This window comes from Lepisma saccharinum, chromosome 1 (genome assembly GCF_977018435.1).
Source record: "Lepisma saccharinum chromosome 1, izLepSacc3.1, whole genome shotgun sequence".
In the NCBI taxonomy this organism is placed as follows: domain Eukaryota; kingdom Metazoa; phylum Arthropoda; class Insecta; order Zygentoma; family Lepismatidae; genus Lepisma; species Lepisma saccharinum.
The window spans coordinates 3,510,836-3,532,141 of record NC_139229.1 but is presented as its reverse complement, the minus strand read 5'-3'; the positions used below and the strand labels follow the sequence as shown (position 1 = coordinate 3,532,141).

The 21,306-nt window shown below is 32.6% G+C and overlaps 1 protein-coding gene across 16 annotated transcripts in view; it reads left to right on the top strand.

Moving 5' to 3' along the window:
• Positions 1 to 20,838, top strand: part of pHCl-1 (pH-sensitive chloride channel 1) — a 655,929-nt gene extending 635,091 nt beyond the window's left edge. For all 16 annotated transcript variants that reach the window (XM_083128521.1, XM_083128534.1, XM_083128594.1 and 13 more), the window contains 2 exons: positions 5,391 to 5,495; positions 14,239 to 20,838. In XM_083128521.1, the coding sequence (XP_082984647.1) occupies positions 5,391 to 5,495; positions 14,239 to 14,370 (237 nt within the window). In that variant the 3' untranslated portion in view covers positions 14,371 to 20,838. The remainder of the gene's footprint in view (positions 1 to 5,390; positions 5,496 to 14,238) is intronic.
• The last annotated feature ends 468 nt before the right edge of the window (positions 20,839 to 21,306 follow it).

The window sequence follows — 21,306 nt, the reverse complement described above, 5'->3', positions numbered from 1 at the left end:
CCTGATCCCATTTCGAACAAAAATTTTGCATCTAGCACCCTGAACTTCATTAAAAGTAAAAGTGAAATAATTCAAATCTCGATTTTTTCTTTGTTTTAGTGATATGAGCAAAAATATTACTTTTTATTTCAAAAGATGCTCGGTCATAGTCAGTTAGGTTACACTTTACGTTCTTGAAGAACACATGAACTGTATTAAATTTTTGTGTAACCAGAAAGAAATATTTTAGTGTAACAAGAAAAAATATTGTTGTGTAACTAGAAAACTAAATGGGTGTATTGTTATTAAATTTTGTCTTTAGCATGTTGATAGAGGAGGAGTCCTAGGTTTGTGAACACTGGTCAGGCAGGTATCTTTGTGTTTGTCCCATCATTAATTTTTCCAGTTTATTATTCATCTACATAGTCATGATTAACACAATAGTAGAAAATTGATTTAAAATGACAATGAGTGTTTTGTATTTCTGCGTTCAAACGGGAACAAAATAAGCACGTGTGCATTACCGCATCCCGCTGACACCCTGACTGAAGAAAAAAGAAAAAAGAAAGCCTTATTTTTCATTTTTTGCATGTCCGTACATCTTGCACTTTTTCAATTTAAACATAAATGTAGGGATCCAAAGATTTATATTTATATGCCTTAAGCGCTTGGCTGTGTAGGGAAATTTACTTTCTATTATATTTACAAATATCGCCAAATGTAACGACGGTAAGCGAACAGACAGATCTCAGCCTGGAATAATCCCATATTACTTTGTAGTTGCTCATCCAATGGATGTGGAAAACCTTCTACTTTGTCCAGGTATATATTTTTCTCCTCATCGTTAAGTGTTTTTACATGATCCATTTCATCTGATAAACAAAAAGAGAAGAAAGGCCACAAGCACGCACTGCAAGTACGCGCTTCAATACCTAGCGGCAGTGAACCGAAAGTAGTTGTTCTACAGTTCCACAATCGATTTCGCTATTCGATATGTTTTTGTTTACTCGTGGATAGCCCCTATATGTAAGATATTGGTGTATTATACACAATGGCCCCCAATAAACTCAAAGGCAATGATGTACATGTCATTATCTTTCCAAACTTTTCTATAAATGAATGAAATAATGCCACATGTAAAGCCTCTGTATGCTCATCAGTTTCAGTAATTGGAACCTGGTAGAAATTTCATAGGTTATAAAGTCTTTTTGAGACTACCTTTATTCAAAACAAATTGCTGTGTACTTGCCTAGAACTATTCAAACATGAAAAGTCAAACACACAGCCCTTCAGAATGAAGGTGCACTTTAAAAAAATAATCTTTTAGTTCCATGCAAAAAAAAAAAAAAAAAAAAAAATATACCCTACAAGCTAAGGCAAGTCCTCATGGAATGACCATGAAAATTGTGAAATGTTTTAAGTGTTGAAAGTGCAATTTTATTGTGCTGTGTTGTGTGAATTGACTTTTTACATTTAAAGTTTTGCAAGGTAAAGCCAAGTATATTTCTGTATGTTGTGACAGCGTAGCAACAATTATTTCATATGATTAATTAATTAAAACAGATCGTGAAGTACCACACCAACCTTAAGAGCCAAAATCACTAGCATGGAGAAATTAGCAAAATAGTAAATTTGGAATCACCTTAGTACTGTCACGTTTGTACATCTGAACCTTCTAAAATGCGACTGTTAAATAATATTAGAAAGTGTTTCACATAATATTAATGTGTTTGCTATTCATTATAAACATGTTACTGTTACCCGAACCTCGCTAGCATTATACATTATACTTATAATGCAACATATTTCCCATGAGTCCAATACTGTACTTCATATATTGAAATATTGGTATTTTCTTATTATTACTTATATTTAACATATAGATACTTAAGGTTTTAAATGTGGATACAAACAATCTTTGCTCAAGAAATGTGCACACAGTAATGACAAAGCTTAAAAAATTGTATGGGTAGGAATAAACTATACTTACTCTTTGGTATAACAAACAATGGCTGAAAGCAGATTTAATAAAGCTGACCTAAAAACAACCACATAAATAAGTGAACAATAAATAAAAAGGAGCAGAAATAGATTCATAAAGTTACTACTAAATTAAAAGCAAACTATAATATGAAAAATGATAATGTTTCATGAATCTTTCTCTCTCTCTCTCTCTCTCTCTCCTTTTCTGTTTCAACTGATTAATGTCGCACAATCTTTCCACACTAGCACATATCTATTGATTCTGCAAATGTAACATTTTCCTTGTGGAAGTGCATCTTGTTCATACTACATATATATTTCCCCTTGTGTATATAGATGTGATTTAATTTGGAAGTAATATTTCAGTGCTATAAGGTTTGTATTATTTAAATGTCTCTCTTCTGTACACCAAATACTCTGTTGTACTATTGGGCAATGCACAATAACCTTACCTTTAATACAGTTTCAGTTTAGTGCATTCAATATATAGATGCTTTGCATATATACTAAACTATTTTAAATACATTTTGAGATTTTTATAACACTCATGTGCATTAACTAAAGTCAAAGCAAATTTTGAACAATCGACTCTCTTAACAAATATGTTCTGACAATAACTAAGCAAATTAAATAAATGTTATTCTTTGTACAAAATTTTAAAAAATTGTCAATATTTATTTGCAATATAGGAACCACAGTGGTAGGGCATCTGACTGCTACATGGGATACCCAGGTTCGATTCCCGGTGTGGGTGATCTAAGGTTGAATTTTTTCTAGCCTTATTCCTGCATAAAGTGGCTCTAGGGTTCATTCAGCCTCACATAAATGGGTACCTGGGGAGTAAAGGTGGCTGGAGCATGATGCTTATCACATCACCTCCAAAGTGGCCATATCTCCTAAATGTGCCTTCATGGCATGGTGCAATACGAACGGGAAACTTTATCTAACTTGCGTAATTTTCAATATAATTAACCATCTACAAAATTCCCTTTCCATCAGATTATTTGAATAATAACCAAATAATGATTATATTGATGAATGCATTTCAAAATTTACATCAATATTTGGGTTGAATAATAAAATTTACATTTAAAAAAAACACGTTTTGTAGAAATCTTCTACACAGTATTTCATAATATTTGCAAGTAATGAATTATGCAACTACATTACAACTCAGTTATTTTCTGGCTAAGAAATACATGATTTCATAAATATGACTAGCAACTAACACACAGTAAGATGAGAAACCTAATTCAATTTCCTCTACATATGAACATATTTAACAGTTTATTAATTACATGTATGAAAACTCTTCAATAATTTGCTAGCTTTTGAATTTTGATTGTGTTCTTTATTTGCATGAACCTTTTCTCTGTCGCTGATTTATATGTTTTTTGTTTTTTTTTTCACCCAGAAATTCAATATTAACTTTCATATGTTTACTAAAAGATGTGCTAGTAGTGACTTATTTTAGGAATGGTGTGGCAAGGTGTTTTAAATCTTTAATCCAACATTTGTTTTATTAAATTTGTATGTTCTAATTTGCTCATTGAAATAGATAGTGATTATTGAAGAGTTCTGGTGTATTTTCAAAGATTTAACGAAGACATTGGCCAAATTACAAGTATGATGAAATGATGGTCGCATGCTTTAATTTTGTGACAGAATAATAATATTATTGTATCAATGACTTCGTGAAACTTTTAAGAGATGTAGTTAAGATAACTTGCTCTGATTTCAATATGTTCAAACAGTTTTGTACAGATTTTCAGCAATATTGGAATTTTACGTAAATGACAGAAATGGTGGTATTTCTACATCTGCTATGTGAGTGGATTAACACATTTAAGAAAGTTCTAACTCCAGTACCACACCAAACCCAAATTATCTTCCATTAATAATAAACACATTAAATTAATAAGATATATAATAATATACGTAACATAAATCTCGAGAAAAACAAAAAAATTGTAACATAAATACCAAGACACTAATTGAGAAACATTTTAACATTTCTTATTTTCCAATTTAGTATCATTAATGTATTTGGAAAATTAGAAATATTTTTAAACACAAAGAAAATATATTTCACATCCAAAAAATATATAAAGTTCTTTTATTTATATTCTACTTGCGAGATCGTAATTAGAATATGCAAAATGTTATTTCGATAATAATGAACCAATGAGATCAACTGGATAATCATAATTTTTGATACAACACAAACTTATTCCTATCTAAAAGTTATTTTCACTCGCACACATGAAGCCCAAAAGCACAAATCTAACCTCTGTGCATTGTCCAGCCATGTTCATAAGTGTACTTGTTATTTTTCACAGTGCCTTCTTCTTTCTATATCTTATGTTGTGTCTGACAAGGCCTGAATTTATATGGACTCTGAAGTAAGTAAAGTGTTTGTTTGTGTGCACAAGAAAATAGTGTTGCAACTGGCACCCAAATGTAAATGCTTTAATTGTTGTGAGAGCACCTATGCCATAGAACTAATTAACCATTTATTATATCATCTACAGAGGGTCATTTATCTAAGATTATATAAATAATTTGTCATAATGTTATTGGAAAAATAATTATCATTAATATCCTGCTGATTATACTTTTCTACAAAATAATGATAAATTTAAATTTCAGTCTCAAAGCTTATCAATATATATTTTTCTCCAAAAGGGAAAAACAAATGTTCTAATATCTTACATAGACAGACAGTAATTTTATAGAACTAATGTCTTGAAAATATTTTGGAACATCATTACTTGCTGTATTCAATATTAAATATTCAACTGCGTGTTGACATCTTATAGAGACTTTTTTATTAAAAATGCAGGTCCTTAATACCACAACAGATGGATGTATTTGTCTTGACTCATTTTTTTTTAACCATTCCTAAATCCCAATTTTAAAACATTTTATATTTACGTTTATAAATCTCAGTTTGTATCATACATAATTGTTCTCTTAGTCTTGAGTACTTGTTTCTTATGCCTCTTTCACTGATAGAAGTTCCTATAAATTTCAGGACTTAACAGTATTTCATGGATGCTAGAATTAAACACGAATTTTCCATTTATTTGGACAACAAATGTGAAATGCTGATACTGAGATATTACTCAATACCAAAAACATTATTTTAATTTTTTACACACATGTATACAGGGTCAATAGATCATAGTGCAGTCAGTTCATCACCCTCCCTCTTTTACAGAACCACATATTGCTTAGATAAGTGACCTTTTTTTTGTATAGTAAATTTTACTGTTGATAGTATGATAGAAGAAAAAAGTCAGTATATAACATTACTTTTTTGCAAGTGCAGTTGCTAAATAACTCTGAGGTGGCATTGGCTTTTATAGAGAAATCATAAAAATGTGGAAATTGAATAAACTTTCTGACACTGCTCTAATTTCTTGTAGGGTGACAGAAAACGTGATGTCACTGGACCCAATGAGATCGTCACTTGTACTAACTGTGGGCCTAATCCATGCACACACTCGGCCAATAACGGTTGTGCAACAGAGGTAGGTCTATGCAATGTTTACATAATATAAGATTGGTTATATACACAAACACAGTGGAACCCTGATTTTACGTACATTTTCCCGCATTATACATTCAGTCTTCATGCTCCCAATGTAACAATATGCTAGAATTTTTTCTCGAATTTTACATTTTCTTGCATTTTAAGTTTTTTTTAGCTTTGTCCCCTGAAAAACGTAAACTCGGGGTTCCAATGTGTAATACACACACGTACAGTGAAACTTTGCATAGAAGAAGAAAAAGCAGCTCATCAGTAACTAACAATTTCAGAAAGCTCCACCCCTCTTGCACAGAGTATTTTATTTAGTGCAAAATTCTTCACATTTGATGTTCTTAAAAGAAATGCAATGGTATTATTAATATACTTTACAAAAAAAACAAGGATATATCTAAATTTGAACTTTTTTCTCCAAGGCAAAAGCTATTGTAGTCTTCTTATTACATTTATTTAATTAATGAAGTGAATGAATCATTCAAGTTCTTTATGGAATATTTAAAATTTTATATTTGGTACATAGAATATTGATACCATTAATTTTAGTGATTGTTTAGTGCTTTTTTGCTATCACACTGGTTCATTATTAATGTGTTTATAAAATATTACTTGTGAAGAGGTTTCCTTGGGATATCAACCTGGTGATTTCCGGATAGGCTTCAGAGTTTTCAAGAGCTAACGTCACTCTTTATCTTCAGGGACTTCCAATGCCTGAAGATGAGTGTGAAGTTAGCTCTCGGAAGCCTATCCAGAAATCCCCTGCTTGATATCCCAAGGGGAAAAAAAATTGTTCGCTGCCAGGAAAGCTTCAAGAAATATTTCAAAATATTACTTATTGTGCAGTTATCACAAAATTCTGCTACATGTAGAAAAAAGTTTCATATTCAGGGCAGACCCTAGGGAGCGGCAACTCGGGCCTGTTAAAAATAATTGATTGTGTATGTTTTTTTTTTATGGGTTTGTAGGATGCTAGTGTTTCGAATATCCAATCCTGAAATCATATCCTTAAAAAATAGTACCTAAAGAAAATTGTGTTGATATATTTCAGTCAACTCTTTGTTTAATTACTGAATGAAATTATGGTGTGATATTATTTTATATGAAGCATTGTAAATTCACTACAGCATCAAATTCCAATGAAAATTAAAAGAACATGATTATGTTATTGGATATGATTAAAAATTGCTACTTTGTTAGGTAAAATAATGGTTTGATATTGAACACACCAAGTTTTGTAATTATACATAATGAATACTGCACCTGTGGCACACAGAAAATGAAAGCAAACACTAATTTTGAAACTTTTATTAGCCTCACACAATTCTCAGTTTAAATCTTAAACAGTTTCTGCTTATTGCTCTTATACGTATAATAATACGAAATATAAATTACATGTAATAATGTTTACACAGGGAATGGCAATGATTTGGGTGATTTTGCAACACTGCATATCACTAATTGTCAGAGGTAACATGTCACTACTGCTACCTTGCAGCTCCTGCTTTACCATTCAGTTATGAAACGGGACAAGGAATGCATTTGCTGTAAAACTGTATTACAAAAATGGGGACAGGGCCTCCCCAATGGCGGAGTGGTAGCGTCTTCGCCTGGGGTCATTCCATGTCAAATCATCCAGAATTTTTTAAAAATGTCACCCACCATCCCCGATTTTGATGAAATTCGGTATACTTATAGAACTTTTGATGCTGATTACAAATATGACAACTTTTTTAAAATTGGTCAAGGGGTTCAGAAGTTACGCGCTTTTTAAGATCTCAGTGTACGCCACATGCGGCTCTACTTTGAATGACACGCATTAGGTTATAAACGATCGTATCTTCCCTTGGGTTTGCCGTAGAAACTTCAAGTTTGTTTTCTTTTGTTCAGAATAGTATAAGCTTTCATTTAAATAACGTTTCAGATGAATGCATCAATAAACATGTATTTTTATATATAGTTTTATGTATTTTTTTAGAAAAATAAATAACTAACTTCAAGAGCAAATTTCATGCAATGCCCCCCCTTCAATTTCCCCCCAATTTTATATGTAGGTCGCTCAGAGTGTGTACTAATGCCTGATGGAAAAATTGGGATGGGCGGTTCAGAGACAGGGTGATAAAAAAATAATTTGCATAAAATGACATTAATAGTAAATCTTATTAAAAATGCTTATGTATTTAGCACAAAGCCTGAAGTACAATATGTTTCAAGCTACAATATTCAAAATTTGTGTTCACTATGTGTGAATGTAAACATAGGCGTAAGCTGGTAGGGGCAAAGGGAAGCACTAGCCCCCTCACAAATTTATAGATTAATTAAAATGTACAAGTTAAATATATTTTGTGATCCTCCTGGCACTTGAGGAAGAAATGAATAAAGAGTAATAATTGTGATTTTTCAAATTTATTTATCAAATAATCCTGGACATTATTTTTATGCAATGGAAAACTTCGTGATTATCTCAACCCAAAGATAGTTTCCAAGTTACACCTATTAATATAGTACCTAAAAATTGTACTCTATGCAATGCCAAAATTTCATGTACTATAAATTGTGCCGTTCAGATTTTAGATGGATATTTTGACCATTTCAAACACACTAAAGTATTTGACTTATCACTAAGTAAATATGTCCTTCTATTTGTGTTTGATGTCCACTGGATACAGGATACTTTTTGACCAGTAGCAGGAAGTTGATGGACCAAGTGGATGCAAGAATTTAATAGCTGCATCTCCATTTTCATGTCGACTTTTGAAGCAATCCTACAAACAAGTTTGAGTCATGCACACACATGCTACTACATAACTATTTACAGTTGGAATTCGGAAAGTAACTTCTTCACAAAAGTCAAACCATACAGTTATACAAAACATATTACATCACCACTTACTATTTTTGCTCTGACTGTTAAACAACTAGTGTTTCAAAGTAACTAGTTACAAAGTTACAAGTAACAGTTACTTTTTACTTAGAAATTCTAACTGTAACTAGCTACTTTTAAAAGTAAGTACCTGTAACGTTAACAACGGTAACAGAGTTATTTTTCGCGGTAGGGAAATAGCAAAATTGTACAATTCTGTTCCAGACTATAAAAATAAAATATGTACCTTCACCGGATGCTACGTGAAAGGTTTTTCTTGGAATTGCTGGCAAGGAAGCTATGCTTTGTTGCTTGCTAAATTTAGAACATCCACGCTTTACTGTAATTCATTTCTAATTGTATGTGAAAACTCCATTGTTTTTGGTAGACTGCTGTGTTCGTTTGGAATGTGGTTGTCCAGCTAGGAAAATGTCATTGTCGAGGGAGTGGATCTTTGGATCTTGTTGAACTTGGAATGGAGGAGAGAGAAATAGGTGGAAGGGGAATCAATCAATGACACCATATTCAAAATACTGTGGTCAGCATACAAATGATTTTTTAAAAAAAATTATAATCGTTCAAGCAAAGCTGACTGTGTTTTCCATCATTTATTAGCAGTAATAATGTAAATATATGTATACATATTATGTACTAGAAACATAATTAAAACACGGAAATCTTCATGGTCATTGATTGTGTGTAACTTTTACACAAATCAATGATCATTAACAGTATTTTACTGTTACAGTAACTGTAAAAGAAACTCAGTTACTTTCAAAGTACCAGTAAAAGTAACTGAGTAACTTTTTAAACGAGTGACTGTAACTCAGTTACTTGTAAAAAGTAACTTAAGGAACCTGTAAGTTCAAAATAGTGCATACTTCCTGGTACTGTTGTAGTACTTTGCAATCGCTGACACATTGTACTGTGGGCTATTGTCATTTCGCCTTAGATCATTACTAAGAAATTTATGCCTTGAATACTATTTCTACGGAATTGGTACATAATTGCCATACTTGTTGCTTTATACTATAGAAGTATTTTTACTGTTCCAACCATCCCGTCACAAGGATATTTTCTGTGGTATGTGGCGAAAAAGCTCCATTTGAAAAACCTTCAATCAGCACAAATGTGTAGTATTAATGCTTACTTCATATTACGTATCCCCATGAAGAGTAGCCAAAAAAGAACTTCCATATTGAGATAAAATGCACAAAAAGAATGTTCTCGAAGATAAATTTGCTAAACTTGGGAATGTTAATAATGATTATATATATAATTATATAATATATATAATTTAAAAAAAATTGAAGACAGTTGAAACTAACTTAGATACAGTGGAACCTCGATTTTACGTTATCCAGGAGACCAAGCTGAAAAACTAAATACGCGGGAAAATGTAAGATCTTGGAGAATTTCTAAACAATTTGCTATGTTGGGACCACCAAGATTGAATGCAAAATGAAGGAAAATGTAAAATCGAAGAACTTAAATTGGGGTTCCACTGTAATTATTACTTGCAAATTTAAAATTAATTATAAATTTGTGAGGGGGCTAGTGCTTCCCTTTGCCCCTACCAGCTTACGCCTATGTTTACATTCACACATAGTGAACATAAATTTTGAATATTGTAGCTTGAAACATATTGTATTTCAGGCTTTGTGCTAAATACATAAGCATTTTTAATAAGATTTACTATTAATGTCATTTTATGCAAATTATTTTTTATCACCCTGTCTCTGAACCACCCATCCCAATTTTTCCATCAGGCATTAGTACACACTCTGAGCGACCTACATATAAAATTGGGGGGAAATTGAAGGGGGGGCATTGCATGAAATTTGCTCTTGAAGTTAGTCATTTATTTTTCTAAAAAAAAACATAAAACTATATATAAAAATACATGTTTATTGATGCATTCATCTGAAACGTTATTTAAATGAAAGCTTATACTATTCTGAACAAAAGAAAACAAACTTGAAGTTTCTACGGCAAACCCAAGGGAAGATACGATCGTTTATAACCTAATGCGTGTCATTCAAAGTAGAGCCGCATGTGGCGTACACTGAGATCTTAAAAAGCGCGTAACTTCTGAACCCCTTGACCAATTTTTAAAAAGTTGTCATATTTGTAATCAGCATCAAAAGTTCTATAAGCATACCGAATTTCATCAAAATCGGGGATGGTGGGTGACATGGCCTGGATGATTTGACGTGGAATGACCCCCTGGTAATCAAGGGGTACTGGGTTCGATACCCGGTGGAGGCACAAGTGGTTCGGATCCCACTATAAACTGTAGGTCCAGTCCCGATTAGCCTTACTGTGCATAAAGTGGACTTTAAAACAACAAATCAACCAACCAACAAAAATGGCGATAGGCTCGTGTCCGCGCAGAGTGCATTTTGGAAACATTTTAACATTCATGACCCTGTGCTTTCTGACCAAAACATGGAGGAAACTTTGAGGAAGCATGTTTTAAAATTGGATCTGGGAAGAGGTGGCTCAAATTTCTATGGCCATTCTTCGCAATGTGCTTTCTAACCTACCCAAAAAACTGCACGGACATGCAATCAACTATTGTTTTTGTAATGCACTTTTTATGGAGAATGCAAGCTGTGCCCCGTTCCAAGACTCCATCATAACTGAATGGTAAAGCAGAGGGCTGCAAGATAATGATAGTCGTGTATTACCTCTGATGCAACAACTAGCGATATTCAGTGTTGCAAATTTTCCCGATTCATTGCTGCACCCTATATTATGATTAAATAGGTCTTCGTACTAAGGAACAAAAATCTGCTTTCATTAGACTTCTGAAAAATGTTGATTATAGGAGCAATGAATATTTGATTCCCCCTGCCCTGTATCCACCTACTATCAGATTAAAAATTATGGATACTTGAGTTTGGACTCTAATTCGCATCGAATTGTGGCAACACAGCACATTCTGGCACTACTGCGATGCAACCCAAAAAGATCTAGGTGTTATCATAGATGAAAAACTGAACTTTAAGGAACACATCGCAGCTACAACTAAAAGTGCAATGCGCCTCTTAGGCCTCCTCTACAGATTCACTGAAATTGATACTCCAACTTCTCTTAGCCTGTTTTTTAAGTCATTCATTTCTCCGATTCTCGAATACTGTTCTCCAGTCTGGGCCATGGCTTCCAATACAAATCTTTCTAGCATGGATTCCTCAGCTTCTTTACCGCCATTGTTCGTTAGAGAATTCCTTCTCTGCGGCATCTTCAGAAACCTGACATCCTGACTACTTTGAACATTAAGTTACTGCAGACCCGACGCGATATGGCAGATATGAAATTTTTCTATAAAATCCTCAATGGAAAACTAAGATCTGAATTTCTCCTTACAAAATTCAATTTCAGAGTTCTCTCGATCGACCCGAGACACTCAATTGTTCCACAACCCTACCGCTAGGCTTTCCCTTCTACAGCGCTCTCTGTTCCACAGGCTGAGCAAGTTCTATAATAAACTACCCATCAACATTTTTGCCCCCGAAAATATTTTCCGATCTTCTCTAAGAATGAATATGTAAATCTTTTCTTTGTTTCCTTGTTTTTGTCTTATCATGTTTATAAGTGGGTGAATCAAAAAGTAAGTTATACCCCCTGGAAAAAACAAGCAAAACACATTAGAAAGAAAAAAAGTATTGGACTAACATGCATGAACATAGTCACCAAGGTGTTCCAAGCACTTTTCGTATCGTGTAACCAGTTTTTCGATTCCTTTTGTGTAAAAATTCCGTCCAATTTCTTCGAACCACTTTGAGACTGCTTCCTGCACTTCCTCATCTGACACGAAATGCTGACACCCTAGGTCTTGTTTGAGAAGACCGAAAAGGTGGTAGTCACAGGGTGCCAAATCGGGACTATAGGGAGGGTGAGACCACACCTCCCACTAGAATTTCTGCAGTAAATCCTGTGTGACACCAGCTGTATGGGGGGGGGGGTAGCGTTGTCGTGAAGAACAAACACCCCATCACTCAATCTTCCGGGCCTTCAATTTTTAATGGCTTTTCTCAGCTTCTCTAAAGTCTCACAGTATCTTGCGGCATTGATTGTTGTTCCTCGGGGGGCACAAACTAACTGTAAACAATGCCTTAGGAATCGAAGATGATCGTCAGCATGACCTTTCGAACCGTTGGACAGGTTTTGGCTTTTCTTGATGGTGGCAAATCCTTGTGTCTCCATTTCTTGGATGCCCACTTTGTGTATTGGTGCACTCAGGACTCATCTCCTGTGATGATTTTGCTCAGAAACTGCGGACCATCCGTGGTATAACGCCGAAGAAATGACAGCGCAGCATCAAAACGTTGATTTTTGTGCCCATCGGTTAACAAGCGCGGCACCCAGCAAGAGCACAGTTTACGATAACCCATCTGATCATGAATCAGCATAGATGCACTACCATAGGATATGTTCAGTTCACTTGCAATCTCTTTAATTTTCACGCAGCGGTTAGCAACAATGATTGCATTCACATGCTCTGCATTGTCGATAGTGTTCACAGTTGCAGTCTGTCCGACATGCGGTTCGTCGTTCACGTTCGATCTTCCCTCTTCGAACATCTGGCACCATTTTGCGATCATGGGGCGTGACATCGCATTCTCACCATACACCTCAACAATTTGGTGATGGATTTCACTCTGATTATGCCTTTGTGCCCACAAAAATCGGACGACAGAGCGCACCTCAATGTTGGACGCCACTTCAATATGATGCGCTATACTCACACTGTGACTACTCGGATACTAAATCAGCTGAAGCACGGGTGCTTCTGGTGTGTGAAGAAAACATTCCAGACAGTGTTGCCACCAAGCGTGATTATTTTATCTCTGTTAGTACAGGAACATGGGTTGGGTGTAATATTTTGATTCACCCTAGTATTTAAATTTTTTTTGTTTTTACCTAAAACCATCTTGACTTGTTCTTGTTAGTTTTCAGTGTAAAATGGCTTTTTAAGTGCTGTATCTGAAACTTGGAATAAATAATTAAATAAATGTCCGTTAAGCTGTGGAAACTGCAGGCAGTCACTGCAAGCGGTGTAGCCACGTTCAACACACATCTTTCCTCTGAATTAAAATTGGCATAAGGACGGTATTGCTTGTTACAACAATTTTTCATCGTCGTCTTCTAAGAGAACCAAACCAAACAAGTCTATCCTTACCACCACAAAAAGCTACCAGCCAATGGGAATGCTTGAAACAGTTGTAGCAGCAATCACTACCTTTACATAAAATCTGTTTTGCAATGTGAATTAACAATGATATGGGTTCAAAAAACAGCTGCAAAGAGATTCAAAACAACACCATGAAACTAAGAAAAAGTTGTTTCATGAAATTGATAAGAACCTTGTTTTTGTCTGTTTACAAAACCTGAAAATTAAGAATTTGTTTAAAGCCTTTCTACCTGCACTGTATGTATGTAAATTTCATCATGATCCGACAAGTTTTTCATTTATTGAATTTCAAAGAGAGTGGTAGTTTGGAAAATGCCAAAAAAAGTACTTCTTTTCTTGTTATGATGATAAAAAATTGAAGGCATACTCGAAAAAAAAAATTGGTTACCATAGCTTAACGCAGAATTGAATAAGCTAAATTTTGATGTAACTTGTTTTCACGTAGATCTACTCATTAATTTTTAATTTAGAGTGCACACTCTAGTATCCATACTTTTTAATTCGACAGTAGGCTGGCCTTGTTTTAGTGATTTATTAATTTTGAAGATCCATTGCCTTCATTACCATGGACAGTTGACTTTCAAAATTAATTGGTTGCTAGAACAAGAACAGTGGAATATGAAACTTTGTTCATATTTACCACACTTCATGAATCTCTTGCTTTTTTTACAGGTCCGCAAGAAAGAACCTCCCCATCCGATCAGAGTGGCAAAAACTATCGACGTCATTGCCAGGATCATATTCCCTACAGCTTATGCCATCTTCCTTATCTTCTTCTTTGTCCATTACAGAGCATTTTCATAAGGAATGTAGAAATTTTGCCTGTGAAGTACTTTTTTTGCATGATTTGTCATGCTATGAATCATGATGTGTAACCTGAAATCATTGTTCATAATGAACATTAAACATTGAATAGTACTGTATAAGCTTGATGGTGCGTGGAGGGAAATTTAGAAACAGAACAGGGGAAATTGCCTTGACCGATGTATTCGGTCTTGTTCACTAAGTTAATATTTTTGGTCATCTGGAGTATTTGAGAATGGGAAAACGGGGCACTGTCTGTTTTGTCACGAGTGATCCACTATCTTTATAATTCTGGCCTTATGTGATTTTATGCCTTTCTATCTTCTAAAACTTAACTGTTTTCACCCTTATGAGAACAGCATGATCGCTTTGCTTATAAAAAATGCCAAATTTTTAATGAAAGGCTTAAGGATACTGGTTCTGCAAATTGTTTGAAAAATTAAGCCTTTAATGCTGTAAATATGAAACTCAAATTTATTTTTGAAAGCATGGACATATTTCTTCTTGAAATAACATTCTATTTTTCTTAGTTGATTTCATGATTTTTTTTAAAGATATTATATTGTGAAGTTGTATGCTATTATCAATTAGTAACGATGATGCAGAACCTGATATTTTGTTTTAATAAATTTGAATTTTCTTACGACAAAATTAATACCATTCTAAACTATGCTACTATTGGGAGTGTGATTTTTATGACAGGAGATGCTCAAACCTAATCGCTGCTGTTCTCAGGACCAATATAATGTGTCACATCGTGTTAACAAATGCACAAATATTCACAGATAAAAGTATGATGTATGTCTTTCAGAAAGGCATATTTCAGTTGTATATAGCTAAATACTAAGTGATATAAGGTTGTTTTCAGTCTTGAGAAGACAAATTGGCTTAGTGTTAGTAGCGTGATGTACAATCTTCAATGTGAGGTGAATCGCTACTCAAATATATACCTAAACACTTCTCCACGCAGGTACTATTGTTGTTTTTTCCCAAATAATTTATATTAGGTTTAATGGTAATAATCGAAAAGAATTTCTATTGCTTGTTATGACATACAAATTTTAATAATGATGTTGAAATTTTAACAATATTAAAACTGAATAACGAGCTATGTAAGCAAAACTTTAATTTTGCAAGGGACTATGAATTGATTTCATACTGCCTACAGATTATTTCATACACCATCCATGTTTTGAAGATTTGCAGCGAGCGTCAGAATAAGCTACATGGCAAGCAAGAGAATGTTTTTTGCTACATAAAGGTATTTATGTAACAAGAAGAATAATGTAATATATATGTATATATATGCTTATGTACACATAAAACAATACGTATATCTGCTGTTATCGGCATGAGTTATTGTTATGCTATTGAGTTTATGACATAATAAGTGAGACTTTAGATAGAATATGACATGGAAAGGGAAATTGCATCTACCAACGTGACCATGTGTGAAAAAATGGGACAAACGATAAGAAATGAAACTATGAAATGAAGAACAGAGAATTTTGAAATAATCATGGAACTTTCAGGATGTTTTTCATAGTGTTAAAACTATACAAGCAGTGTACAATGAATAATATGAACTTAAGTGCAACCGTGTTTTCATTTTTTTTCACTGAAAGGATTAAAAAAGAAACACTTTTGAATGTAAGTGCTTACAGTGAGGATCTACAGCTTGAATCAAAGGTATGTTAACAATATTTCCTACAATTTTTATATGCAAAGTGTTATATTATGAATCATTGTACATTTTTTATGCACATTTAGAATGGTAGAGTAATTTCACTTAATGTATTTGTCCCCCAAAACCACCGTTGGTACGAACACCAATACTTTTGGTAAGATTTTGCTGTGCAAGGAGATGAGATGGGTAACACAGTTATTTATTTAACAAAATAGAAATTAACTTGGTGCTACTAATGATACGAACTGTACCCTTATAGACTTTTTTTTATAAAGTGCTTCAGATATGACCAACTTGTAGAATTAGTCAGTGTGCATCAAAACTATGCAGTGCTATGCCATATCAGATTCATCTGTGTCTCTTGTCTATTTGAACTTATTATATACATAAGAAAAGTAGAATTTGCTACAGGTTTAATCCACTTGACTATTCTGTCCAATACTGTGTCATTCATCCCATTTGTTAAGTGAATACAAATATTATTGTTCAGTGGATTTTTCTCTGAATAATTGTTAACTTGAAAGAAAACAGAAAATTAATAATAATAACGTCACTATCACAAGCACACATTTACACAGAGGAGGAGGAATAACAACAAACTATTTAGCGAAAGCATTGTTAAGATATTTTTAGCCAGTATTAAGCATCATTGCCCCTTAAAAAAATTATTTGTTATTGAACTATAATAATGCTTATATTCTCAAACGATAATTTACGCATCGTTATCGCAACTGTATAGAATCTCTTCCAAACATTATTATTTTCAACCTGGGTTGTGTGAAAATATAATCTGTTTTCTCAGTTAATTGTTGAGCAAGCAGATAAAATATTTCGAAAAGGAAAAGGAAAAATAAAACGAGTTTGTTAAAAAAAGGGAAACTTGCATTGCTTCATGCAGGATTTAAAATGTATATAAATAAAGTGATTGCAAAAATATTTAACATGTAATTGAAGGCTGTGCCAGTAGACAGAGAGAGCTGTTATTCTAGTCATGTAATTACTAAACGCTGTTACTGATGTAGTAAAAGAAGTTTAGTTAAGGCAGTATAGTGCAAGCTACATCCCCTTCATTTTCTAACAACAATTACGAATATACAAGGTTCACGTATTTCATATTTATACTCATAAAAAGGTCTTATTAGTTCACACTGCTGTACGTCTTTGAATTCACCCTGTGTTGTGGGAGTATGAACACATGTTCTGTTAAAAACAGTCTATGTTTGCTGTAAATGAAATATATATAAATATAAACTATTCACGTCCATTGCATATATATATATATATATTTAGCATAAACAGAGATGAAGGTTCTAAAAGAAGTAGGTAGAAAGAAGAATAAATATATACATTATTATAGAACATTGTCGATAGAAAATTGGCAAGAGAACAGACAAAGTTTCCGAATCATAAGATTCCTCTTCAAGAAACAAAAATTGCTGGTTAGGTTCAATCAGACATTGGGATTTAGAAAAGTATGACATATAAGAAATAATCGAATCTGTATCAAAGACCAAATTTATATTTAAAGATGCATTGATAATGGTAGAAACAACATGCATGCAAAATGTAATTTTCTTTCATAAATTAAAACTTTTTTGAATATTTTTATTACATGTGTATAATATATATAGCTACAGCTACCCACCAAGAATCTACCTACATGAATTCATAATGCAAGAGACATTTATCGCATAAACCAGGAAAATCTACATGACATGATGAACATTAGTAATGACAATATTTGTCATTCACACAGTAAAGAAATAAAGTGAAGTGTGTCCATATTTATGAAGAACTAAGCCCCGTGATAAATATTTGGCCTTCAATATTCTCCTAATGTCTAACTTATTAATTTGTTTCAAGAAAAAATCAGCTGTTCTTTGCTATGTGCCTTTGCTCTGACTTATAATGAAAATGCAAAAATAATTTAGAAGTGCTTTATACATTCGAAAAGTGACTTGAGTTTCATTAAAAGATTTCTTAGCAAGTAGTGGGGAAAAAACAGAAATTTATCATTGAAAGCTTAAGATTAGCTTAATATTTAAAGTAATTAAAAAGGGACTTTAGGAATTGGTATAGCTTCTTTTTCGCTATTTTTAAGATATCTGAGGTGTTTAACAAATAGTAATATCTAATTGTCTTTTAAGGTTGCAAAACATGAGTACAGCAGTGTGATATCATGAACATTGCACTAGCACACTGTGTGAAAATGCATTGATGCTATTTATAAGCAATTGTTTGGACAATTCTGTGAGGTTTTTCATTTTTCATATTCTGCTGATAGTTCCACTCATTAAAATAAAATATTTATAATTCAGTAACATAGCAATATCTTGAACATGAAAACAGAATATGTGTTTTTGTTATGATAGAAAAAACATAAGTATCAGTGTTTTATTTATATCATGATGGCATATTATAAGAACATTACTGTTGGTAGTTGTTACAAGTTTGTTATTTATTCTATAAGTGACCAGTATTTGAAGAAAAAGAAGAGATTATTTATATTGTAAGTTAACCGACTAAAGCCCTTGTGATCAAGTATTTAACTTTATAAAAAATATAATTTTAAGTTAATTTTTCTAGCAAACATAGAAAATCTAACTTTGCATAATAAGATGTTTTCTACAATTTTCTAATTATTTTTTTTAAACTTTTAAAGTATTAATCACATTATTTTAGCTGTGAGAGATACAATTCAGTATTACTTTGAAATTAAATAGAAATAGAATTCTAAGAGATCAGAGAGTGTGAAATCAGGAAATATCAAAAAAAAGTGTAAGAAAAATTGATTGTGTTTATAAAATCTTTAAAAGATGCACTTTGAAGTTTAATGTGGCATAGTTTAATACCGAGCATACTTACATGAAATTGGGCCACACTTCAGTTCATGTTTTAAGATATTTTTAAATGAAATTTTATTCAAAAAACATTCAATATGTTGGAAGACATGTAAAGCATATAATCAATAATTCTAAATTATTGACTTATGAACTGCATCAAAATTTAGAATTAAAGTAACAAATGTTAATTTTCAAGTAATGATTGCTAACACTCTTACATAAAAACATAACAGAGCTTTTGTTTGAAAATTTCACATAAGCTATTGTCAGCTATAAATGAATTATATAAAATGTTATAAATTAATATAATTTATCATGTTAATATGTATAAAAACTTTCAAAATAATATTTTTTCTAACTTCACCTTGTTTATTTCACAAAACAGTGTGTCACTGCCATGTACATATTTGCATTAATTTCTTGCAAATTATTAACACTGTAAAATGCAAAAAAAATATACGAGACCAAGAATAGGAACAGTTATTTGCTGAATAAAATGCCAGACACATAAGCTGTCATTACTCTATATGCATACGATTAATTTGAACACACTTCATTGAATAATTAATTTGTATCTAATGTGCGTATGTAATTCTGCTGGGTGCAGAAAATGAACAATATTTTAAAACATTTATTACAATTATTATCTGTTTATAAATGTAGTATCAGCTTCGTAAGTTAAGATAATTGGAGAAGCATTAAGATACCTGTTACTTTGAACACTGAGGGCACAAAAAAAACAAGTTTGCAAGATGCTGTTATTATTCTTATGAAAGAAATATAATATAAGAATGACAATAATAATTCATTCTCATAATATTTTTCAGGACATGTTTGAAACTTCATATAAAAACTGTAGTTTATATTTCCACTTCAATAGAAAGCATTGTAATTACTTCGCTTTTCCTCGTTATTAAATTTATATAATGTCCTCCTTCTTTAAGAAAATTGTACGAGTTCAGTTACCTAACCCGAATAGAATTCCTATTTAATCAATACAAGCATTTGTGTACAGTACATATTTTTCAAAATGTAAATGTTATATATATATATATATCTAGAAGTGAGATGTAGATTATATGATTTTTATTTTTCAAAAGATAGTGTTTTCTATCATATGTACTTTCAAAATTTTAAACAAGGAATTACAAAAGGTTATGACTAGCTTAGTCACCTTTCTTTGTTTTTCCAATTTGTTTAAATGGAACCAAAGTTCTTTTATAAAATTAAACCAACTGAAAGAAAGCGAAATTGCTGAAAATGTTTGAATAAGGCTATTGAAACACAAGGGTTTTAGTCTGGTTATTCCTATATAATTTTATGGTGGCATACATTTTAATATTGAGCTCCAAAATCAATTTTTTTCCCAAAAATGTTCTTTTGCACACATTGCAGTTTTCATTTTTTTTAGCACAATACTTCTTTTTTTTTTAAAAAAAAAGTATTACTTCGGTTAATGCAAAAAATATGAATATTAAGTTCAGAGAATTCTCTCTAAAATTTATCCTGCCCACATTGTAAATGCCTTGAGAAAGAGGGAGTGAGAGAGGAAGTGAAAGAGTACATTTATACACAGTTTCTGTGCTAATGTTCACATATTTATGAATGCCTTCTGAAGCCTTGTAGAATTCTATGAGGACAGTGATAATTCCTAATGCACTTTACATTTTTCATTATTATGCCATTTTTCATTACATGACATTGTACTGCATTATTTGTCTATTATTTTCAAATGTTAGTTCTCAGTATGTTCATGGATCTAGCTTTTCTACAACTTCCTTGTTACCAAGATTATGTAAAAACTGGTCTTAGAAATGGTTGTTTTGTTAAAATGTTTTACACATATGCTGATAAATTTACTGTAAATATCAAGCTGTAAATAATTTCATGTATATTTTTCTCAACATGATTTTCAATAAAAGATTACACAATTATCTTAAAGAAGCATGTGCTTATGTTTTATTTACTCATGATGAAGTAGTATTATCAGATGCATTGTACACATTAAAAACGTGCATCATCTTATACGTAAATGCACTCAACATGTATACCCTGTCCCAGGAATCTGTATTAAAAAAAAAAGCCGCACTTAAAGTAACATTGATCTGCTTTATTTTACTTCACTTTGTGTGCCACTTTTGGCTAATTTGCGAAGGATTTGAACCTGGGACCCCTGGCATCGTAGAGTGATGTGCTAACCACTCTGCCACAGGGGCTGGCGCTTAAAGTAAGAAAAGGGAAGACTGGGAGTAGGCAGAGTGAAGCAGTGTACGCATCTGCAAATGGTTGGTGGCCGTACTCACTTTGTGAATGTGATTGGAAAACTTCTCGTCACATGCTGTTGGTAAATTCCAATTCTTGGTTTGCTTTGCTGGAGTGTTTTTTGGAAGTTTGCAACCATTTTGA